The 25,111-nt window shown below is 49.6% G+C and overlaps 1 protein-coding gene across 1 annotated transcript in view; it reads right to left on the bottom strand.

Annotated features, from left to right (window-relative positions):
* The window catches only part of C8B (complement C8 beta chain), a 38,322-nt gene extending 13,672 nt beyond the window's left edge, over window positions 1-24,650 (bottom strand). The window contains exons 1-8 of the mRNA XM_010958367.3: window positions 24,458-24,650; window positions 17,600-17,756; window positions 14,474-14,615; window positions 12,292-12,433; window positions 9,730-9,862; window positions 7,472-7,669; window positions 3,982-4,222; window positions 1,824-1,952 (exon numbers count right to left, since the gene is read on the bottom strand). Of these exons, the coding sequence (XP_010956669.2) occupies window positions 1,824-1,952; window positions 3,982-4,222; window positions 7,472-7,669; window positions 9,730-9,862; window positions 12,292-12,433; window positions 14,474-14,615; window positions 17,600-17,756; window positions 24,458-24,549 (1,234 nt within the window). The 5' untranslated portion in view covers window positions 24,550-24,650. The remainder of the gene's footprint in view (window positions 1-1,823; window positions 1,953-3,981; window positions 4,223-7,471; window positions 7,670-9,729; window positions 9,863-12,291; window positions 12,434-14,473; window positions 14,616-17,599; window positions 17,757-24,457) is intronic.
* Between the last annotated feature and the right edge of the window lie 461 nt (window positions 24,651-25,111).

Raw genomic sequence — 25,111 nt, 5'->3', positions numbered from 1 at the left:
GGTACTAGAGGTAAAGGAATTTACGCACCCAGCCCTGCCCAAGCCCTAAGCTTTATCACTTCTTTGTCTCGGATGACAAAGGTGGGAAAATATGTAAAGGCTGAGCACGGCACGTAAAAGATACTCACTGAACATCGTGTCTACCGTAAAGTGATTATTATTATGACTTCCCATGGGATTTCGCAGAAAGCCCTCAATCATACCAGCGAATCACTCCTATTCGAATTTGTCAGTGTGCCCGATGCCAAAGGGACCGATGTGAAGTGAACGCTCTGCTCTGAGCCTGCAACACCTGAGCGTCATGAAAAAGGGGTCTTGTGTCCTACTGGCAGGAGTGTAAGTTGGTACAAGGAATTCAGAAACCACTTGGCATTACCTAGTGTAGGAAAAGCACATATTCTACACTCTAACAATTCCACTCCTGGGTATATTCGCTGGAGAACCCCTCGCACGTGTGCACCAGAGGGCTACGTAAGAATGTTCACAGCAGCATTGATTATAATTGCTTGACATGGGAAATCACCCCAGTTCAACAACAGAAGGAACAAAGTGTTCTATTCATACAATAAACTACTATGCAGCAGTGGAAATGATCTAGCTATAGTTATAAACAAAAACATGATCTCGAAAAAAAAAAAAAAAAAGAAACGAAACAGAACTGAAAAGATTACATTCCATCCATATAAAGTTCAAAAACAAGCAGCCCTGAGCCACATTGGTTGGTAGAACTACCACGAAAGGCAGAACTACCATGTTTAACACAGAAGTCAGGGTGTACCCAAAAGGGAGAGAGGAGTTGTGACTGGCAAGGTTCTTGGGGTGTAGGGTGATGCTCTATCTAGTACCTGGGATGGGGGTTAATGAACAAGTCTTCCTTAAAGAGCACCTCTGTTTTATGCACGCCGCCTTAGCAGGATGCCTCTTCTAACTGAGCCCCACTAAGATAAACAAACAAAAGCAACAGTATCTACCCCACATCAGTCACCCCACATCAGCCACAAGCGCAGCCACAAGCGCAGGAACGCTTTCTCCTGCTCCAGACCAGGAGTTCATTTTTCTTGTTATTTTACTTTGTTTTGCTTTGGCCATGGATGTGCTCATTCACTTATGATCCCAGGCACCAGCTGAGTAAGTAGAACAGATGGAGGAGGGCTGCTCAGGGTGCAGAAAGGATCAGGGACTGGAGCCCTGCTGATCAGCCTCTCTTGTATAATCCACTCGCTAGGCTGATTCCCAGCTCCCTTGCATGGCCCCCAAGTTCTCTGCTCCCAGATACCTGGGATTCAGTTCCCACCTCCCGGTCTCTCCTGTCACATGGACTCTGCTCCATGATTCACGGCTTTGCCTTCTCTGCTAAGTCTCCGTATGGCCCCTTGCCTCACTGCCTCCACCTGGCTCCTACCCCTCTAGCCTAGAGAATCCTACCGCTAGCCAGGCCAACTCCCAGCCCCTGGAGTAAATTCTGAACATTAGATTTTTTTTTTCTCCCTAAAAGCAACCTGGATACTTTACCCCTCACGTTGCAGTTCAAATGAGCCTCATCCTGGGGCCCCAGGCTGGGTCTGGTGCTTATCACTGCCTTGTCCTTGCTTCTTTCATTGTTTGCCTACCTCACGTGAGCACCGTGAGGACAGGAAGAGCATCTCACTCATCTCTGCATACCCTGCACAGAGGAGCAGCAAGGTAGCCTTTTGTTGCATGAACGATCATTTTAATTGAAATGCCTTGGCATCTGCAGTCGTTCGCTTAAAGAGAGACTGGGTCCAGGGTGCTAGAGAGGGAAGGACCATAAGCAGAGAGGTTCCCGTGCCCCCGCCACTCACCTTCGATCTCATTCAGAACACCCTTGCACTTGTCCACCGACACATCCAGCTTGACGTAGACATTTTGGATGGCGCCACCGATTTTAAAACCATTTTTGGCACACTTCTGGACATCCCTAAGGGAGTAACCTGAAGGAAGCAAGAAAAGAGGCTCATAACCTCGAAGGGAATTTGTCCTGTGCCTTTTCTGGTGATCGATTGTGGAGCCCTAACCCTTCCTGGAGGTCGTGGGGCCCCACAGGGGCTCAGGTATAAACTGATGGGTGGCTAGCCTGGGGACAAGAAATGCCAGGCAGCTGCTGGCAGCAGGGCAGAGACCCCATCAGAGATCAGCACACCCCCCCCCCCCATCACAGCCTCTTCAAAGCCTCCGAGGGCTTTTGCAGCCCTCCGAGGAGAGGACTACTCGGAGTCGCTTTCTAAAACTGTGCCTCCTCATCAAGTCTCTCGGGATCGGTCCAGTGAGCAGAGGCTGCTGCAGTCTGTCCCGCGTGCCCTGACCCTCCCTTCTCCACTCTTTGCTATGGTAGAAAGAGCTTGTTATTTGATTAGTTGAAGGAATGCTTATGAAGTGTCTGGTACAGCGCCTGACAAAGAGAAGGGACTGATTTCCCTCATTCCTTTTTCATTTCTGGACCATTTCCCATCCGTTCCTCTTTCACTCTCCCCAGGGCATCTTGCTGCCCTGGGCTTGCTGGAGCCCTCTGTAGCACTTTGAGGTCAGGGAAATGGGGGGGAGGGCAGCTCTGACACCTGGGATTGTCTAGAAGTTATTGGTGTAGATCAGTTTTCCCCAAAGCGTGTTCCTTGCAACACAATTCCCAGGATGATACCTCTTCTAATTCTCAGAATAGCCCAAGTGTTACAAGAAGCCAGGCTCCTGCGGTCAAGCCAGTGCGACAAACGTTGCATCAGAAGAGGTGGAGCGTCGTATTTCAGTATGCCTGCGAAGCTCTGCAAGTGGGATCTGTTACATGTTTCCCCAGCTTGATCACAAAACACTTCTGCAGGATGCAATCTGAGGAACCATGGGGAAGTGCTTTTGAAACCACTAATACAGAGGACGGAACCCTTGATCTTGGCAAGACTGAGGTTACACCAACCTAAATGGACACTATGGACCATGTGTCCTCTTGCAAGTACACTGGACTTGTAACCAAGCCCGGGCTCGGCCACTGTAAACTGTGTGACCCAGGGCAGGTCATTTAATCTGACAAGTGTCATGTTGTAGGAAAGAAGACCGGATTGGGAACAGGACTCACACCTTAGACTTGAAGTTGATTACACTGGAAAGACCTGTACATCTGTATGAAGAGTGGACGGCATATGGAGAATGGGGGTTGAACATAACTTTGGAGGCTAAGATAATAACCTGGGGCAGTGTAACTCCAAGTGTGGTCTGTGGACCAGCAGCACTGGTATCACCTCAAAGCTCGTCAGAAATGCAGAACCTAGGGTCTCATTTCAAACTTACTGAATGAGAATCTACCTCTTACAAGATGTGCAGATAACTCACATTCACATTACATTTTCAGAAATACTGGCCCTGGGGTGAACAGAAGATGGTAACAGCAAAGAGAAAATATAATTTGTGGGGTTAGAGCTGATGTGACTCGCTAATAGATGGGAAGGAGAGAAAAATTATCAAGGGTGACTCCTAGGTTTTTGGCTTGAACTACTGATTGAATGGCAGAACCATTCTGAGATGTGGATGACTATGGAAGAAACATGCAAAGCTCTCTCTGGGGGCAGGTTAAGTTTGCTGTGGTCATTAGACATTCAAATGGAGATATCAAGGAAGCGTTCCAACATGAGCTCGTGGGTGCACAGAAGAGATCCAGGGTAAATATATACATCAGGAACTATCTGCATGTTGAAGGCATTCAAAGCCAGGGGATCACGTGCTCCTGTCGAGAGGGAGTCGTTGTAGAAAGGAGGACAGCCCAGACAGAGGGCTGGCAGAGGAAGGCCAACATCAGCAAGTTTGAAAAAGGACGAGAAATCTGCAAATGACACTGTGGAAGGATAGCCAGGGAGGGAGAGGGGAAACCGGGAGCACTAACTTATAACCCCTCCCCCACAATGACTAGATGCCTCTCTCCCATAGTTCCCATGTGCCCCTCCAACCCCCATCAGAAAAGTGCCCTGGGCAGCGCACCCTTTCTCTCCATGGCCTCTTTGTTCATCACCAGCGTGTACTCGTAAACGCCCCCGAGCACGGCCTCTGTGATGTAGTGGGTCCCGAAATCGCGGAAGAGATCCCTGTACTCCCCGTAGCCGTACTCCAGGGGCAGCTGCTTGACTCGCTGAAGGAACTCATAATGGAGCATGAGGCTTCTGGATTTCAGCTTGTACCGGGCGACTTCAAGGTCAGAGCGCGCGTGCAGAAATGAGCTTTTCTAAATGAAATACCAACAGGGGAAAACCAGACCTTTAGAGTTTAGGAATCTGAAACGAAAAGATGAACTTTACAAATATCATCCGACGTTCTCGGCCTGGGGTCGTCACTCATGGCTCCTGTAGGAGACCTGAGGGAAGACGGCCTCTTTGAGGAGACTTCATTTCTCATAAATATTCGGATGTCCTTGTCAGCTTGGAAGAGCCTGCTCTTGACTCCCTGCCTTACAGTAGCAAATAAGGAATGAGAAGGAGGGTAAGGAGAAGCAGACACAGAGGGAGCAGCAGACAGATGCTCGTGGACCACTTCGAGGGGAGACAGGGTTTGCGGATTGGCAAAGGCAACTCCTTGGTGGATGCTTTTTAAAACTCCCAAGAAAGGCCACTCAAGAAAGAGTAAAAGCAGTGCTTTAGGAAGGTGAGACATCGTAGTGCCTGGCAAGGGTCCGCAGACAACAGCCGGCACACAGAGCCCAGTGTGTCACTTACTTGGTTTTGTAAATCAAGTTTCATCGCAGTGCAGCTGTACTGACTCACCGTCCAGAGCTGCTGTCCCCCTCCAATGGCAGAGCTGAGCAGCTGCCACAGAGAACATACAGTCTCGCAAAGCCTCAACTATTTACTCTCTGGCCCTTTACAGAAAAAGTCTGGCGACCCCTGGTGTGAGGAAGAGACCAAAAGATGGTGACACTTGATCCAGGCAGGACTAGCATCCAGGAGGATTCCTGTAATTGAAGGTCGGAGGATCCCACCCTGCCTTGCGGGGAACCTGTGGACCATGCGCATTCTTCCCTAAACTTAACATTCTCAACCAGTTTGACAGGTCAGCTCTGTAGGCCACGCCAGCCCTGCTCCCTGCCCTGTGCTCAGGCCACTCTAGTCCCACCCCAGTGACTCAGACCCTCTTCCTTCTTCCTAGGACCCTTCCAACCTAAGCAGTCAACACGCGCTCTCATCATGACTTTTCGAAACTCAGGTTTCATCTTCCGCTTGGGTTATGATAAAAGCTTCCCCACCGATCTCCCTCCTCCTCCTCGCCCGCCCCCAAGTCTCCAACCAGACTGGACGTCCTACAACTCCAACAGTATTACTGCGACGGCCCTCTGGGATGAAAATAACCCCATGCGACGGCTCTCAATTGCCTCCTAAATAAAACGGATTCCCTTCAGTGGGATGTAGGAATTTCACAACCTGTCCCCCATGAGCCTCCTGGCCTCAGCTTCTACAATCTCAAGGTCTTCCTCCCCCTACCTTATTTCCACCACCCACGCCACACGTCAGCATTCATCCAGCGTCTCCCTGTTCCCCAAATCTTTCCTTCTCTTGTGGAATATAATTTCACACATCTTATTCCTTCTGCCAGAAAGGCTCTTCCCTCCCATTTCTGCCTGACACACACCCACTTTTTTATTTTAAATTCCTGCTTAGCCATGACTGCCTATGTGACGCCATCCCTGAATTTCCCGGACACACACTCCACTTCCTAGGACTGCACTGCAGTTTGCTTAAACTTCCTTTACTGTAGATTCCATGCTGTCTTATAACTGATACCAGATGTGTGTGTGTTGACCTCTCCTACTAGACTGGGAGCAGGAAGGCAGGAATCATGCCATATTTGTCTCCAGGTCTCAAGTCTCTAGTTGAGTGCCTGGCATGGTGTAAACACTCCGGAGCTGGCTGTCTGAATCAGGGAGGTGGGAGGGAGGGAGACAGAGAAGGAGAAAAGGAGAGAGAAAGGGAAGCAGTGACTAGATGGGACCCCTCCTTTTCTCTCCTGACAAGACAATTCCTTTTAATCACTCCTGCTATTCCTTACTGTATTTCAGCCTTGAGCACCGACCAAGTGCCATCTTGAATCTAAAGATGTCAGAAGCAGCCTCAGTCCCCGAGGGGCTCACAGCTGAGAAGACACAGAAAAGTAAGCAAAGGCAATCACAGTCAAATTCATGTTTAACACTCATGTCCTCTACTGGCTGATACTCTGGCAGCAGAGACCTTCCCGGGCCCCTCACCACTCCTTTTTTCTCGCATACATCGCTGTAGACTATTAATTTTCATTCCCTCCATGCTGCTCTGAGATTAGTCTACCACATCACACCCCTGTTGCCAACTCTCAGAGGCCTGAGCATCAGCGCCCCTGATTCACTCTGGAATCCAAGGTTCCTCAAGTCCGCCTGTCACCTGCTCTCCGTCTTGCATCCCTTACCTTCCCACTCCCATTCCTCCTCTTCCGCTGAGTCACAGGCTCTGACCATCACCTTATGGCTAACAGGGAGCCGCTGGTATGATTAGATTAGTAACAAAAACATGTTTCTGGCAGCACATACATTTGAAGGGGCAGGCTGGAAGACAGGAGACCCCTGAGGAGGATCGAGCGAGAGGTGAAGGGGCCTGGGGCTGGTTAAGACGGAATCAGTTAGATGAGGAAGTATTGCAGAGTGACACTGAAGAATCTGGTGGCCAGCAAGTGTGGGAAGGAAGAGAAGACTGCCCGATGCGATTCTGACATTCTCAGCCTGGAAAGGCGGAAGGCAAGGGATGCTACTTAACACAGAGAAGTCAGGAGGAAGAATTTGCTTTGGAGGGTCTGCAAGACATCTAGGTAGTGATGCCCAGGGAGGCGCGGGGCAGAGCTCAACAGAAAGGAGAGGAGCAGCGGTGCAGGCTCAGGCTCGCCCTTGTAGAGGAGAGGGAGTGCGCAGAAGAGGTCCCCTGGGGCAGCTGCCAAGTAAGAAGGGAAGATGACCACAAATGGAATAAAGAAGGCGTAGGGCTGTCGGAACCCAGGAAGGGAACTAAGAAGAAGAAGAAAGCAGGCAAGAGAAACAGACACGTGATGGTGTGGTCAGCGTCACCAAATGCCCCCAAGGAGCTGGAGAAGCATCTCAGAGGACATCCCGGAGCAGAATTTCAGCAGAATATTTGGAACAGATGTCAAATTGCCGGGGGTCAAAAAGTCTCCCAGAGATGGGTAGTCTGGCAAGGCAACCATCCTCAGCTTAATGAAAACCAAGGGAAAAGCTTATTCAAAAATGAGAGTAAATAATTACAGAAGGCCACTGCTGCCTGGCCCTTCTAAAAAGTAAGCTAATGTAAGACCAAGGTATTTTTTTGTGAAAAGCTTTTCAAGGTAACAGAAATACAATTAGTTGCCAAAACTCAGAGCAATATGGAATACAGGCACATTCGTGAACATGAAAGTTCAAATGAATACACAGAAATTTACTTAAAGAGCAAAAATGGGTACTTACCGTATGAGAGAATTGTTTGATCCTGCTAATTAAATGTTGGCCGGTATCACTTGTTTTGCTAATGCCAAATTCAAATATGCCAGGTTTTTTAAAGCCAAGGGAGAAACTGGACTGGCCAATGCTTGTCTCTGTGACATTTTGTTCGAAATCTGAGTATGATTCGTATTCTGTCAGCACAAATTCATATTTGCCTTGGGTCTGAAGGAAGAGAAAAAAAATGGTCTGTATTTCATCAGCGTCACATCAGTCCCATTTAAGTCACCAGATACCCACTGTCCTCCGACTCTGTTCCAGACACCAGAGCAAGTGCTCTGGACATAGAAAACACAACTGACCATGTCCCCACCCCTGGGCTCCTGATCCAGCAAGAGAAACAGACGTGCGGGCTGATACTCCAGAGGTGGGCACTTGATCAGGCCGTGCACTGGGAGAAACGCAGCAGAACACTCTGGGCTTGGACTGGGTGCAGGCAAAGGCGCGGAGGGGCAAAGGGCAGAGGGCAGTCCAGAAACTGTGGGGATGCTAGTGAGGTGGTCTCGGAAGATGCCAGAGTGAGGGGGAGATAATGGTTGTGAGAGGATGTGCTGGCATCTGGCTGCTGAGGCTTTGGGATTACTCCCTGAAACGTGGACTTAAGCCAAAGACGAGCTAACGGAGGAAGCAGCTGAGTATCCAGAAATCCACAATAGGACGGGATAGTGGTCAGGTCAGAAGGGATGCACATGGGGTCAGAGAGACAAGCCAATGAAGAGGCTCTAAGAGGAGGGCAGTGGGGACAGCTGCTGGACAGAAGCAGTGCAGTGGGGATGCAGTGACAGGGACGCCTTTGAGAACTTAGAGGAACGGTCTGCTCAAAAATCGTTTGCTCATGCAGTGCACAGGGCAACTGCCAAGGGTGTTGCCTGGGTAGCTCCAGAGTGACCAGTCCCAAATCGGCTCTGGCCCCATCCCATCGGCTTCCGGATGTCTGCACTTCCATCTCAGCTTTGAGGAAGACCAGCAGAGGTGATTCCAAGCGGGCCTGGCGGAAGGCACCATTTTCTCGTCGGGTAACTTTGGACATTGGGTTAAACTTCTAAGGCCTCAGCTTCTCCATGTGCAAAATGGGGACAATACGGACTCCTCCCATTGGGCTTGTTCTGAGGGTTGGGTTTGTGTAGGTAGAACACCGCACACTACCAGGCACAGCGCTCAGAAACACTGGCTACCGAGAGGGGAGACTGAGATCTACGTCCGCCTGCCTGAGGAGATGTTTCTACCGGGATGATAAACGGCTGCTCTGCGCTCCTCCCTTAAAAGTGGACTCTACAGAGATGGCCCTGGCCCCAACCGGGGAGGGTGTGCCTGTCCCTAGGTTCATTTTGTCTTTTTCAGCCAGTAAGTATGTGCGGGGAGAGGGGTAGGCGGGAGGGAGAGGGCGGAGGGGGAGAAGCCCAACCTTCAGGACTGTACCACGTTAGAATGAAAGCCACCACCCACGTCTGCTAGGCCAGCCCTCCCATGTTACAGATGAGGAAACTGAGGCCCAGAGTGGAACAGGAACTTAGCCTTAAGCAAAACCGGCACCTGTGGCAGAGCCAGGCCTGGCACCCAGGTCTTCCCCCGGATTTCAGGTGCACTGTCATGTAAGATCGTCTATTCTAAACCCCACTCTCCACGAGACTGCGTTGGAGTCTGTGTGTTAACCACACGGGCTGATCTTGGTACAGCATTTTATAACTTCAAACGCTTAGCACGATGCCCCGTTTTAGCAGGCAAGGACTTGGTAATCACAAGCGTTAACCCTTCCCGAGGGCTCGCTGTTAAACCTGGTACCACGTGTACTGGGCGTTTGCACAGGTCATCTCACTAATCCCCTCCCAGCAGGCAGAACCTTTACAACTCCCAATTTAAAGGCAGGAAAACGGAGGCTCAGAGCTTTTAGGATGACAGAGATGGCAGCTGCAGGGCCATCACATCTGCAAGACTCCAAATCCTAAGCTATGCGTCTGTCTTCACGGTGGCTTTGGACACCATTGTTAGTGTAGCTGCTGCTCCGACATTTATGTACCACCTTTACGAGACATAGCATGCCAGCCTCCCCACTGTGTCCCAGGGAAGGAACTGCTCGTGTGACACAGGAAGAACTGAAGCTCAGAGAGGAAAGGCGAGGTAGCCCAGCTCGCCCCGCTGGCAGGCTGCGGCCCGGGCCCACACTCCTGGCCCCTCAGCCAGTCCTCCTGCCTTTGCCCCTCGGTGGCCTCCCGGCTGGCATGTACCTGTGGGGTGAAGCTTTCCACGTTGTACGGCTTCCGAAACCTTGTGTTGAGGATGTAATGGGGGGAGCAGCCACCGGCAAAATACCTGTGATCGAGAACCGGGCCCTCCAAGCTGTTCATGAACAAATTGATCCTGCAGAGGAAGGCGCGGAGAAGGGGAAGAGGTGAAGGTGTAATCCTGACTGGGAGACCTACTAAAGGACACTAAGGTCCCTTGGCACAGCACTCAAGGCCCTGGAGGTCCGGCTGAAAGCTTTCTGCCTTCATCTCTGGCTACTCCCAACCCCAGCCCCAATTTGGAGGTGCCGGCTCTTCCTTCAGTCTGCTCTGCTCCCTGTGCCTAAATGCCCTTCCAGCCAGTCACTGTTTTACCTCTTACTTCTCTTTCAAGACTGAGCTCTGTCACTGCTGGTTGTGGGAAGCCTTCGCTGACCCTGGCACCGAGCTGGGTTAGAGGTCCTCGGGAGACCCGGTGCTTGCCCCATTCGTGAATTTATCGTTCTGCATTATTGCAGCTGCCTTACAAGAATGGTCCAGCAGAGTAGGTAAGAACATGGAGTCTGGAGTCAGGTGCCCGGGGTCAAATCCCTGCTCTGCCATTTACAAGTTATGTGACCTCAGGGCACAGCAGCTAACCTCTCTGCGCCACGGTCTCCTCATCTGTAAAATGGGAACAAAGAAAATCTTATCTCTTGGAATGGTTATGAGGATCATGTGTGTCCATGTTTGTTAAGTGCTTAGAACATTTTAACAAAAATGTGTCCATATTTGTTAGGTGCTGAGAACACTGCTTGGTCTACACTAGAGGCTTGTTATTTATGTGTCTGTTGTCTTCCCTAGGTGACATGCTCCTTGGGGATGGTGGTTTTCCTTTTAATTTCTGTACGATCTCCATCACAGGACACCAACCTAACTCCCATTTACTGAGGGTCAAACTGGAAACCGAACCAGTTGCAGGTGGCTCAGTGCATCACCTTACGTAGTGTCCCCAAAGCCCTGGGCAATAGATTCATTGTCTGCTTAGAGAGGATAAATCCTGTCTCTATTCAGACATTGTATCTCACCGCTTCCTAGGGCAGGCCTCCCCTCCTGACCTGCTTCGATTATTAGTGACAGCTCTGGGGGTTTTTTTGTTGTTGTTGTTGCTAAAAGGAGCTCTCTCTCCTTTTGGCTTTTGCCTGCTGGCCTCGGTTCTGTTCCTACCAGAATTGTCTTAGGTTCTCCTTCGCATACAGGGTTTCCTGTAGCATAATAATGTATATTCGTTTATTTGCTTTAATGCTGTAATAATCAATTGACATATGTTGGCTCACTGAATCCCTCTGAGGTTTAATCCTTATACCCATTTAACAGATGAGGAAAGTGAGGCCCAGAGAGGGTAACTCACTTGCCCGAGGACTCACTGCCAGCAGGTGGCGGGGCCAGGACTCAAAGTCAAATTCAAGAACAGAAGCTGCTTTTTCCCCGCCCGACAAGCTGCCTCTCACGCATGAGTTTATTACCGTCACACCAGCTTATTCAGTCCTCACGGAACCGGGGAAAGGGTCTTACGGACTTCTGCCTACAACTGACAAAACTAAGGCACCACACAGACAGGTGCCTCAGCCGGGGCCCTGTGGCCTGTGAGCTGTCCTTCTGCCCTTCTTGCAGGCTCTTGACCTCTGCGGCTGGCTCCAAGTGTCCACTCTGTCACCCTCTTTGCCGTCTATCCCTTGGGAACTCTCAATTTTCCAGGCCTCAGTTTCCTTACTGAGGAGTGGGGGTTACGTTAACTAGTTTATCAGGTGGTCCCGAGAGGAGGCCGTCCCCACACCAGGAGCCTGTGTCTCTAATAACAACCTTTCAGGATGGAGAGCGGATTTTTGTTTAGGAAGGAGGTAAACCCCATCCAGGGCCACTCTCCTCCCCACACCGCATCTCACAGGGTGACCTGTCAGGCGTGTGAGGGGAGGTTCTCACTCTGCCCCTGGGGGCTGAGAGGCTGCAGAGGGAGGCAGGAAGGTAGGGCGAGCACCGGGCCAGGGTGACCCCCTCTGACCCTGCTTCCTCACCTTGCTGGAGGATTGAACGGACTCGGAGACCCCCAGAAGCTTGCAACCCAGACTGGCTGTGGACCCTGCGGGAAACCCACTTCTTCACTGACTGATGACTTAGCAGCCTCTTCTCTGGGCCAGCCTCTACGCTGGGGCCTCGGGATAGAGAAACAGCTCAAACCTCCCTCACATTGAAGGTAATGCTCAGAAAGCACCTAACACAGTCACAGTGCAGGGGTCAGAGAAACCTTCCCGCCAGCCCTCGCGGGAGCCTCTCTGGTCCCCACGCACAGCTCAGCTCTCAGTGCTCCTGAGCCAGCCCTCCCTGTGGCTGTGTATCCGGGACGCGCTCCTGGAGCTTTAGCAACGGTCCTCAGACAGCAGCCACGGGCAACCCTTTACGCTCGCCCTTTTTTCAGAAAGGAAAACCAGGAGCCACTCTGTGCAGATCAGCCGCCTCCCTCTCTCCTCCAGAATGACATCCAGTCGTGCGCCTTCCCAGCTCTGCAACAGCAAGACAGCCACTCACCCACTGGCCAGGCTGCCAATGGCCCAGTATTGCTCCACCTCCTGCGGACATTTTTTATAAACTCTTCTACAGCTCGCCTCATCTGACTGGTCTCCACAGTCGTTGTCCCCGTTGCAAAGAAGTCTGCGGTTTACACACCTCCCTGGGATGGAGAAAGGCTGTCAGCCGTGGTCCCAAGGCCGGCAAGAGGGAGGACTCACATGGTATGGGGCCTACTGTGTGCCAGATACTTCGCTGTGTCTTGAATGCTCTGTTTGCATTAGTCCTCATGTATCGGGGTGGGTGGGTAATGGAATTTAGTTTCTTACCCCGAAGAGGCCAGTGTTGTATTCCTGAAAACACTTGAGAGGAGATTATTAACGATGCGGAAAGGAAAAGAGGCTTCTGGGCGGGGGTCAAGTGGCCAGACAGGCGGGAAGTCTGAACACCTCTGCTTGGGGCTGATGGGAGGAGGTGGGTTGGATGGGTCCTGCAAACAGTACTAGCCCTGAGACTGTCTGTGTGTTACCTGACCCCCTGCCTCAATGTACCCACCTGTGAGATGGAGACATCATTGCCCCAACCGCCAGTGGCTGCTGGGGGCTGACATGAATGCACGAAGCAGTACTGACTCATGGTCAGCGCTGGGTAAGCACTGTTCCTACTGTTACCTGTGTTTTGACGGGCCCCATGCTCATGGCTCGTAAGTACTGGCAGGCGGCTGCACTACCCCAGCCTAGAGCTTTCTCATCGCAGATCCTCCCCACTAAACAACACTGCCTGCAACACCGCAGCCATCTGGGCCATTTTTAGATGATAAAAACATCTGGACTCTATGTTTAAAGTCACTTGCAGCACTGTCCCCTCCTTTAACCTCTTCTCCCCAGCCACTTGACTTGCTTTCTTACTTGTACATTCTTGGCGGATACAGCTCATAAGATACATGACCCTTTTTTTCTGACATGTGTCCGGTCATTTTTAACCAAGGTTCTTGGGGGTGTGAATGGCAGAAGAGTTAACAATCAAGTCTTCAAACGTTTCTTATGAGGCATTTAAACTAAACTCTGCTTGAATAACCATTACGGCTTTGGTCAGAATCATGGAACACTGGCCATAATGAGTCCATGGACACCCTGTAAAAGTCTTTCAGATTTATTAGATGGAGTTTTACATTTGCAATAAGCCCCAGAAACTGCACTAAGAATCCCTGTTTCTTTCTGGAAAGATCTTGAAGCCTAGTCCACATGGTTACAGCATACGTAAGGAATTGCATCTCTCATCTGGGTAATTTGGGTACGAACACTCTTAGTTTTTTGATGGAGCCTTGGAGAAGCAGAGAGGTATATGTTTGCCTGCATTCGCTGGAGAAATGAGTTCAAAAGACAAGTGTTTACTTAGTTCTGCAGCTGGTAATTACTCATTTGTGTGCTCTTCCTTCCCTCTGTCTGCCCATCCATCTGCCCCTTATTTTCCCCTTTCTTCCTTTAATCAAAAATGTCTTACTGACTGTATCACGTATTGAAGATTATGCCGAACTTGGTGATACAGACGCGCAAAAGAAAGGGACTTTCTCACCAAAGAGCTTTCAGAGATGAATGATGCTAGCTCACCACCCTGTTTAAATGGTGTAGGCTTTGCTACATTGTATTTAGCTCCAAGTCTCTGAGAGAGCCTGCAGAGCTAACCTCCTGCAAAGAGCTTTCATGGCATTGCATCGCTTGATGCTTATCAGCAAGCCTGTAAGGTACTAACATCACTTCTGATTTTCTGTGTAGGGGACTGATGTGCAGAAAGGTTAAGCGACTTCTCCCAAATCACACAATCAAATTAAGATTTGACTTAATTCAGGATTTCTGATTCTAGCACATAACCTCTGGTGTCCTTAATGTCAGTGAACGTAATCTGAATTCCCAAATTCTTATCTGTAGCCCCTCCACTCACCTGCCGTATGATCTTGGGCAAGTAACTTCCCCAAGTGTCAACTTCTCAATTTGTGAAATGGGGATAATAGTAACACCTGCTCTATAGGGTTGTTTTTTTTTTTTTTTTAATGAAGTAATACATGTAAAAAGAGGTCAAGGAGAACAAGGAGGGCTTCTGGCCTGACACATGACCTTCATGGACACTAGGCAGTGGCCAGTCCTCCCATCATCACGAGCCTCACTCAATGGCTCTCCCCTCCCATTCCTGCATCCCTTTATACCTGTCTGAGCACACACGAAGCCTTCACATCGCACTTGACTTCTGCATGGTCTGTTGGAAACACAGTCTTCGACTTCCTTGTCAGAGAAGCTGCATGGTTCCCCGTGGAACTGAGAGGGCTGGAGCAGGTAGGCATGTCTGTACTGTGGCAGAGAGGGGCACGGTGAGCCCTGGCCAGAGCCTCGGGGCCCCGGGGGGCTGAGGGATACACTTAAGGATCTCTATTGCGATTGGCTGTTTGCCTATTTCAACTAGACTGGGGGCTCTCTGAGGGTGGTGGCCTTGGCCCTGATCTCTGCCTCCGCAGGGTTCAGTAAAGACTTGCTGAATGTGGGAAAAGTATGGGCTTTGGAGTTAAAAGGTCATAAGGAGACTAACGTAGCCAGTTCAGTATCACAAAACCACAGACTCCCAGCTTGATGAATCCAATGGGCTGATTCAAGTCTTCTCATTTACTAAGTAGCTTAAAATGCAAAAGCACGTACTTTGGAATCACAACTGACCCTGACACTCTCTAGTCACGTGCTATTGGGTAAGTTACTCAGATGCTGTGACCTCAATATACTAATTGATAAAATGGGGATAATGAATTAGCTAATAATGAATTACCAATAATTAAATTAAATGATTAATAATTATTAATAATAAATTACCTTAAAGTACAGTTATGGAGTTTCATTATATATGTGATATATATTTCACATGTATGTATGAAATCTCAATTGTGTTGTCTGTACACAGTAGGCACTCAATTTCTTGGACTTCTTTTTCTTTTTAATTATGAACACTTTTTAGCAGTGAATCTTTCTCTCTCGCTACCTTCCTGTTTGTTTATTCCAGAAATATTGATTGAATTGCCAAAATATTGATTGAGCCACCCAGTGTTGAAAAAACGTAGGTATTATCTGTGCTGGTCTGTGCTTGGTCATGACCACCCCCTCTGGGCCGCCCCCCAGGAGGTCCCAGATGATGGTGGTGGTGATGCTCTACCCCAGGTCGTCAACACAGTGCGCTGGTGCAGTGGTAGGGGAAGTGCCACGTTCCCTGTAACTCACAGGGGAATCCCACGCAAACTTCACGGTGAGGTGACATCTAGGCTGAGCCCCAAAGGATGAACAGAAATGTCAGGTAAACATGGAGAGCTGGTGTGACAAGGGGAGGGAAGAGTGATCGGGTGGAGGGAACTGCTGCCCCAAAGCTGAGAAACTAGAGAGAATGCACCTTGTTCCAGGAAACAGAAAGAAACTCACCACGGCTGGAGTGAAGTGGGGGAGAGGGAGAGTGGCGAGAGGGAATCAGTCAGGCTGGATTTAGTCCTTCATTATGGGGCAACGAGAAACCACAGCAGAGAAGGAAGTGATAAGACTTGGGTGGCTTCCAAATGCTAGATGCAGTCAAGATTTTGGTGCCACCAAAGGAGGCCAACCAGGATAGCAGCCCCTTTGCAGACTGATGTGTTAACCAGCCAGTTCCTGCTTGCACGGCGTCTGGAAATCTAGAAAAGAAGCAGATCACCATCCACGCGTGCGCCTTTGCTTTGCCAGGGAGTCTCTTCCTGGGAGGCAGAGGCTGGCCCGACAGGGATCAGGTCTACAGAGGAGGTGCTGGAAGGCAAGCCCCAGGCGCCAAAGACAACACGGGTTTGAAAAGCATAGAAATGATGGTGAAAGACAACTTCCAATTCCAGTGGAAGGGCTTTGATGAACCCCCAGCCACTGCCCCTGCAGGCAGCAATGACGACCACAGAGGGAGAGTGTGTAGCAGACTCTGAGAGCTCTTGCGGGCCGAGTGAGAGGATGGATGGATGACTGGTGCTGAGTCTTCCTGGTTTATGGTGCTGATGAAGCAATTATCCAGATAATTGGATCAATGTTGATAACGTCAGCAATAAAGCCTACTATGGGAACTGAATGAGCCTGCCTGGCTCTCTGCATTGATCCAATTAAGCGTGTAATTGTCCTGGGCCTACTTCCACAGCCTCTTTAGGGTCCTAGCACTGGCTGGCTTGGTTTCCCAAGGAGCTGGGGAAATGGGAACCATTCTCTTTTCTTCGACACATATGCTGTTCTGGAGCTGGTTCCGGGTCAGCCCTCCTGTGACAAAGAAGCTTGAGAACAGACACTTCAGAGACTGTGTGTTCTGATTGGCAAAACACTAGATGAGAAGCCAGTGGCCTGAGTTCCAGGTCTGTGTTTGCTACTAGGTGAAGCCGAGAAATCTACTCTGGGTCTCGGTTTACCTATCTGCCTAACAGAAAGTGAAGCAAGTCTCCTGCCTCCCTTAAGATATGTCAGACGATATGAGATCAAACCACAGATATTTACGGAGTACCTCTTACATGCCAGAAATTGGCCTACACACTGAAGATGCAGAGTTGGATACATTTTTAAGCACTCACAGCATGATGGAAAGGCAAATAGTAAGAGAAAGGTCAGTAAGAAGTGCTAGGATGCAGAAGGAAGAAGGAGCTATAGCAGTTCAAAAAAGGGTGTCTATCTAACGGCAAGCAGGGCTGAGAAGTCAGGGAAGGCTTCTCAGAAGAGGTGGCCCCTAAGCAAAGTTTCAATCATGAGTAGGTGTTAGCCACTGAAGGAAGTGGGGAGGTCACCCCAGCTTGAGAAGGCAGCATGAATACAGGCACAGAGAGAATGTGCAATGGGCAGAGAAGTACACATATTCTGGGTGCTGGAGCGGGGCTGTTCTATGGGGATGTAGGCCAGGTCGAGGTCATGGGGCGCCCTGAATACCATGAGTCTGGACTTGATCCTAAAAGCCATGTGTAGACTTTGAATGGTTTCAAGCCAGGGAAAGACAGGCCAGATTTTTATTTTCAACAATTCCCCTGGTTGTACCATGAAAGGTGGATTGAAAGAACCAGGTTGGAGGCAGGAAGCCTAATCAGGGAGCTGCTAATGGGAGCAAGGACAGATATGCCTGGAAAAAACCTGCAAGGTCAAACAAAGGATTGCTCCTTGGAAGCACGGAGGAATCGAATCCATTAGTTAAATCAGCCAACCTTTACTGAGATTTCACTAGGATCCAGGCACTGTCAGCAGTGCCTCAGCTGATCTTGCCGAGTATTTGGGTTCCTGGAAGCTTAGGGCTCTCCCAAGGCCCAGGTACCTACCCTTTTCTTCTGACAGGGATCACACGTGGTCCAGGGGGACCAGCTGGACAGTTTGCAATCGATAGGCACTGATGAGACACCCACACTCCGCGTCTGTCTGCTCTTGGCAAGGCTCTCGTTGACTGCATTTGACTCGAGAGGGTGTGACCTTTCACCCCTAAAAGGTTATCACAGAGAAGAGAGTCAAGTGTCAGACGGGAATTAAGTATCCATCCAACCACCTGTCCATCCACTCAGTACATACACGTTTGCTCACTTGTGCGAGGCTATTGGCTTATCATTCAAGTACATGTTAATTCATCCAACAAATGTTTATTGACACCCAGTCAGTGCCTGACATTCTGCCCAGCTATGGTCAAGAGAGTACTGACCTCTGACCAGAGGACAGGCCATCAGCAGCTGCGTGATCTTGTCTGCGTGATCTTCAACCTGCGTGCGCTTTACTTTCCTTGCCTACACAGCCAGAGAATCATGCCTACCTCTTAGGGCTACTGCTGGGATTAAGTAAGGAGGACACGTGAAAGCACTTTATAAACTCGAAGGTGCTCTAGATTTGCAGGGAATGCAGCCACAGCTAGATGTATGACCTTAAGCAATTCCCTTCCCATCTCTGGGCCTCTGTTTTATCCCCTGGAAAGTCAGAGCTTTGGACCAGACGGCCTCAGAGGTGCCCTCTCACATCATGAATATGAGATACTTTTTCTGAGAACAAACCATATTCAGGATACCGTAGGGGATACAGAGAAACAGGAGACAGAGGCTCTGCCTTCTGGAACTCACAGTGTGCCTGACAGTAAGAAAAGAGAGACCGGTCTCATGCCTTAGCTCTTCTGGACTTTATCCAGTAGGCAAGGTTCTTAAGCATGCAGGCTCCACGGTCAGAGCTGTGCTGTAGGACATCACTGAGGCTGCGGCGTGGAGGCTGGATGGAGGTGGGGAGAGTCGGAGGCAGGACAAGCAGGTGGGAGGCTCGTGCAGGAGTGCCGGTGAGCGATGTGAGCCTGAAGCACAGGGGACAGAGGATGGGGAAGACGGACTGACGGGACATTGCTCAGCTGGAATGGAGACAAGTGATGGGTAACTGGAGGGGATGTGGGTTAGAGGAAGGGGTTTGAGTTGATGCTGGTTTGCAGTTTGAGTGTGAGGGTGGGTGGGAAGCACAGGAGCAAAGGAACTTGTTGAGGAAGGTGCAGTTGGGGCATGCTGAGTTCCAGGTGCCTGTGGAACACCTATGTAGAGTCTCAATAAATAGTTCCTATGGAAATAATGCCACTTGGACCTAGAGATTATCATTCTAAGTGAAGTAAGTCAGAGAAAGACAAATATCACATGGTATCACTTATATGTGGAATAAAATGATGACACAAATGAACTTATTTACAAAACAGAAACAGACTGACAGACACAGAAAACAAACCTACGGTTACCAAGGGAGAAAGGAGGGGAGGGAAGGATAAATTAAGAGTTTGGGATTAGCAGAAACAAACTACTACATATAAAATAGATAAACAGCAGGGTTCTACGGTATAGCACAGAGAACTATATTCAATGGCTTGTAATAAGCTGTAATGAAAAAGAAAATATATATGTATAACTGAATCACTGCTGTACACCAGAAACTAACACAACATTGTAAATCAGCTGTACTTCCATTAAAAAACAAAGTTCCTAAGTAGTTTTGGATCTCAGGAGAGAGATCTGTACTAGAGATACGGATCTGATTGTGAAAAGCTACAGGAGAGGGTAAAACTGTTCTTGATAGATGCGGGCCAAAGAGAAACCGGTGGGGAGCAGGTGCACTGCCAGGAGAGACTGGTGCCTGCCAGGCCAGGCAGGGTAAATACATAGAGGTGACTGGGGGACGGAGTGAGGCCAGTGGTGGTGTTGGTGGGGGATGGGAGAGGCAGACAGTGTCACATCTGCATTGCAGCCATGCAACATGAGACTTGAAATACGTCTAGATGATAAGGCAACACTTTTTGTTAAGCTCCTGGCACTCGTGGGACACTGGGTGAGACAGAGAGTGACTGGGCATGTTATTTACTCTGTCTTGCCTCCAGGTTCCCCAGGTGTAACATGATGGGTATATTATAGTCTCTATTGAAAGAATGTATAATGCTGTAAGATTCTTGGTAACTCGTGTTTCTTTTCAGGGTAAAAAGGGAGAAGAAAAGAGAAAGAATTTAGATTTGTTGAGCACTCAGGATGTGTCAGACCCTGTGTGAGATGTTTCACCCCTGCCAGCATCTAATTCTGACAGCAGTGTTAGGGGCAGCACCGGGGCAGTGCCGCCTGGACAGAGGGGGAGACAGCCGAGAGTCACGCAGCTGGCACATGGTCACGTTGGGGTCTGATCCAGCATCTGTTCGACCCCAGTGCTGGTGTTATGCCCACTGCCCCACGCTGCCTGGAGGGGAACTGGGCCAGCACCCCCTCCTCCAATCCCCTCCATCTCCAGACGAGGCATCTTTCACCCCTGCATCCACGACTGACTTCTTGGGGACAGCATCACATCGTTTCCACTGTCTCTGACAGACAGAACACCACTCCAGACAAGGTCGTTAACAATACATTCTCACTTGGCAAAAGTCCTTAAAGGAGGGTAATATTAACTACAGTGAAATCCATCTCCATGACCACTCCAGAGACCAGCAAAAATCAATCGCCTAGTAATGTTGGATCTTGAACGGAAGGTCAAAGACGCTCCTGGAAACCACAGGTGGATACTTAAAAATGGTTACTTGAGCAGGATGCCGCAGACCAGCGGGGAGGCTTCAGAATGTGCTCTTATCTACTCATTTGCTCAGGTTTGACAAAGCAATATTGTCTGTGATTTGGCTTCTCCTAAGCATGTATTTGACAGCCCGGCAGGGTATCCTCTTCCTGTTTCCACTAAGAAACAGTTATATTGTGTTTTTAGCAACCATCCGCCCAATTCAGGCCACAGTGGAGACTGAGTGGATAAGTCATGTGCATACACGCTATTAAGAATCACCATCATTTTCCGCTCTGACATTTGTGAGCCTGTTAATGGGCAAGATGATCGCTTACAGAAGGAACTTGGTAAAGAGTAGTTATAACCACCAGCTCTCTCATTTTTGCACCCAGTTTTCATTATGGAGGTGGCAATACAATGAAGTCATCAGCTGAATACATAGTACCTCTGTAAATTACAGCGGCTAAGACGTGTGCGGTTTCTGAGTCCTACAAAACGCACACCTGAAAGCAAGACCGGCATTAAATCGCATCTTTAATTCCTGGGACTAGCATGGACCCAACAGAAGGCAGGGGCAGTCAGGGCCTTCATGCCTATGAATTTACAGAAACAAACCAGATGGACGTTCTGAGCAACCGACTTGACGTCTGTCATTCAAGTTCTTCTGGATGTTTATCTTACGGTTACCAGAGGTGTAAGGGGGTGGGGAGGGATAAACTGGGAATTCAAAAATTGCACCTCTTGGGGAGTGATGGAAATGTTAGCTACCTTGATCCTGGTGGTGGTTTCATGGGTGTATATCTCTATCACAATTCGTCAAATTTTACATCTGAAATATGTGTAGTTTACTGTACAGGAACCATAGTACAATGAAGGTGTAAAAAAAATCCTCTGGATGTTTTTAATGTTGAAAAGTTAAATATGTCCAGAGAAGCACGGAAAAAATAATACTTATGTACTTACAACCCAGGACTGGCAAGTGTTAACATTTTCAAATACTTCCTTCTTTTTTTTTTTTTTTTAAACAGAAGATAATCTCATAAATTTGACCTCTTCGGCTGACACTAGCCCCAGTCCCACTTTCCTCTCCTCTCCTTCAGAGGACGGCACGGTCATGAACTTGGCGTGTACCCTTCCAGTCTTTTAAGTGTTTTACATACCCACATACAGACACACCAGAGAGCATTGCTTTCACGTGCTTCACTCATACTGGACATATTATTCTGTAACTTGCTTTTGTCAATCAACTTTGTATTTCTGGCTTATCCGTGTTGATTGATAAAGAGATCTTGTTCCTTCCTTTAATCCAGATGTTCCATTGTAAGACATGCATTCCACCCAGTTTATTCCTTTTGAAGGGACATCTATATTTTTTTCAATATTTTGCAATTGCAGACAATGCTACAGCAAACACCCTTCTGCAAGTCCTTGGAACGTATCCCCTACGTCAGGACAGGCAAGGATGTACCTGCCATTCCTCGAGGTGCACGAAATCTGTTGCCGGCCTGAGGACATATTTCACTCGGTCCCTGTCTCCTACTCTCTGTCTACCAGGAGTCTCTGATCAAAAGAAAGATGAATCCATTGCGTACGGCAGGATTAGGTCAGCAGTAAATTGCGAGCCATCAGCTTATATAGACGGGTACATCAATATATTTTGGCTTTCTGCAGAAATGCCCTGACACAACAACTTTCTTGTCACACACAATTTGTTCGGCAGCTGCATCCGTTCCCTTTGCAAATAGCATCCTTCCTCCTTGCTGGAAGGGGCAGCTTCTGGGTGGCAGATTTTCAATTTCTCTTCTGTCATTTGCTGTTGTAGACATGAAATTTAAAGCAACATCTCAAGGCAACCAATGTGTGGTCCAGAGATAGAGAAATGGCCTGGGAGTCCAGCAAGTCAGATCCACAAGGCAGGTAGAGAGGCAATAATGCATTAGTGAGAGGCAGAAAGATGCAGGGGCAGACAAGGGCTCTGGAACCAGACCAAAAAAATAAATGAAACTGGATTTGAATCCATATTCTGTTTTGTACTAAGTGAGGAACCTCGAGACAGTCATTATCCCCCTAAATCTCAGTTTGCTTCTCTGTAAACTGTAAACAATAGCATTTATCTCAAATGGCTGGGAGGATTGGGGCTGACATATCTAAGTGGCTGGTACAGCAGGAAATAAACACAGGTCTCGTGATGATGTGATGGCCATTTCATCTGACTTGATTACAAGAGTAACTAAAAATGGACACTTTTTTAGCTAATATGACGGAGGTCTCAGCATTTTCCATGCCAGAATTGAAGGCGTGGAAATCAATCGCATGCCGTGTTCAGGGGTGCCCCGTGGGAACCATGCGTCGACGTCAGAGCACTAAACCCGGATTCAGGGAAGGGTCTGAGACTCACCAAACGTGAATGACTCTCTTCTCCTCTCTGAGGACCAGTGTGGTTTTCTACATGGTACGAAGAGAGACCACAGTCCTCTCCCGACACGGCTGGAGGATCACGCGAGGGTCCCCGACCTGTCGTCTACCCGCCCACTCCTACCTCCACCTCCTGCCTCGGGGCGAACTTCCTAACCTGTAAGTCTGACCCTGTCCATCTTTGGCCAAAAGCCCCCCAGTGGCTCCCCATCGCCTAGAAGATAAGGTGCAGCTGGTGTGCAAGAGCCCCCTCAGGCCCCCCTGTGATCTGACTCCAGCTGGCTCCCACCCTGTCTCACCGGGGGTAGCTGCCCACCTTGCCCTGTGCCCAAGGCTCACTGAAGCAGATGTGCAGCTTCAGGAGCAAGCCAGGCACTCCCATTTCCACGCCCTTGTCTGTGCTGCTTCCTTGGCCTGGAATACCCTCCGCGCTCCTGGCCCTTTGGCAAACACCTCTCATACGGGAAGAGTCAGCTCAAGCACCTCCTCTCCCAGAAGCCGTTCCAGACCCCATGCCCCGCACAGCGCGCACTCCCTCCCTTGTTCCCCGCCTGCCCCTGTGCGATCTCTCGTCGCAGCTCACAGAGCATGTGCTCACATGTTGGTTTCCTCCGTGAGAACATGAGCCCTTTGTGTCCTGTTCATCTCTGCATCCCCGGAGCCGGAAAGGGAGCCTCACGCAGGGGTGCACGTGTGGGCAGGGATGCTGTGACCCCGCTAAACCCTCCATTCCTGACACATTTCCTCGGCTCCTGACGGCACAGAGTGCATACAAGGAAGGCCTTGGCAGCTTTGCTCTTTTCAGGGCCAAGTGGAGTTTCTGGATAATCCTAATGGCTGTTATTCATCGAGTGCCCAGGGGGTAGGGAACACTCTTCATCCTGGTCTCGGGTGGTGCCCAATGGGGCCTGAGCGCTCAGCACAGCTGAGTCCAGGGGTGTGTCCGGGGGGCCTGGTGCTCCTCCCGTGAGGGGCTGAGCTCACCCAGCTTTTATGGAATGAGTCAGAGGAGTGCCCTGAATAGTCCTCTTCCCCACGGGACTGCTCACAAGGAGGCCGGGGACGCCTGGCGGCTTCAGACCCTCACAGTGGACACTTCTCCTGCCCCAGGACACGCACTGGAGCCCGAGTTTGAACTTCCACTCAAACTAAGTTTGAGCTTTTGACTCAGATGTTTTCTTTAGCCTGTTTTGCACCCTATTAACGAATACCGACAGCATGATGAAATACATCAGTTAGCGTTTAACTGCTGGGAACATCTGGAGCGTGAGAGCGCGCGCGCGCGTGTGTGTGTGTGTGTGTGTGTGTGAGACGCGGGGGGGGGAGCAAAGAATTTAGGCTGATGGGCAGGTAGAGAGGGGGCACTGTCATATTAAAATCCTTGCTATGAATTGGCCTTCCCCCTCACCCCCGTACATAACAAACCTTCTGCATAAAGAATCACAACAAGGCTTTGTTGAGAATACAGCACAAGCGCCCCAATCTTCTCAGCATGACAAAATACATTTAAACATGTCCGTTTCTGATGGGACCTCCTGTTGAAGTCAGCCGCTCGGTTCCACAATTATGTGAAGAGTTGTTGATATTATTTTATCAGGTGTGTGCCAATTGCTTCCAGAGATGCTCCTTATTCAACAGGCATGTGACAAGGAGAGGGTCAGCATTATGTAGCTTTATGTTCTCCTGTCGTATTACTGATTAGGGAGTCGTCTGTAACCGTCACTTACCTGGAGCCAGGCAAACTGAGACAGCCCAGGGCAGCACACAGAAGGAGCAGCTCTGTCGGCACCCTCCGAGCCCACGTCCCTGGCTTCGTCATTGTCTCTCTGCGACAGGGGAGCTGACCGAGGCTCCTGGGCGCATGAAGAGCCTGCACGGAGAGCGCTGCTGTCAGCTGCTGTCCCCACAGAGCAAACAGTCTGGCAAAGTAAACAGAAAGCCATCAGTGCCTGCAAATGCCTTAGACTTTGTACAGACAGAAAACTTACCTGTGACCCTAGAAACCCATGGGAAGGATGGCAAGTGCTGCTATAGCTTGGCTTGTATTCACATAAAACAGACTTTGGGGCGAGCATCTGGGAGGACAGGTGGTCAGCAAGGCGATGAGGACTGTGGGCTCCAGGTCCAGGCTGCCTGGGTTTGAATCCTCTCCCTGCCGTTTCCCAGCTTCGGGACCTCGGGCAAGTCGCTGTACTTCTATGCCTCAGTTTTCTCACTTGGAAAGTGGTGAGAGTCAAACAAGTGCATATAAGTCAAGTGCTTAGAACAGGCCCCTGCTGGGCACTCAGACACGCGAGCTATCATTACTAAGTGGAGTGCAGGGTCTGAAGTCCGGCAGGCCAGGCTTAGAATTCCGGTTTTGCTTCTTTCTAGCTATGTGA

Source organism: Camelus bactrianus, chromosome 13 (genome assembly GCF_048773025.1).
Source record: "Camelus bactrianus isolate YW-2024 breed Bactrian camel chromosome 13, ASM4877302v1, whole genome shotgun sequence".
Classification (NCBI taxonomy): domain Eukaryota; kingdom Metazoa; phylum Chordata; class Mammalia; order Artiodactyla; family Camelidae; genus Camelus; species Camelus bactrianus.
The sequence above is the reverse complement of the archived record's forward strand: the minus strand, read 5'-3'. Positions and strand labels throughout refer to the sequence as shown.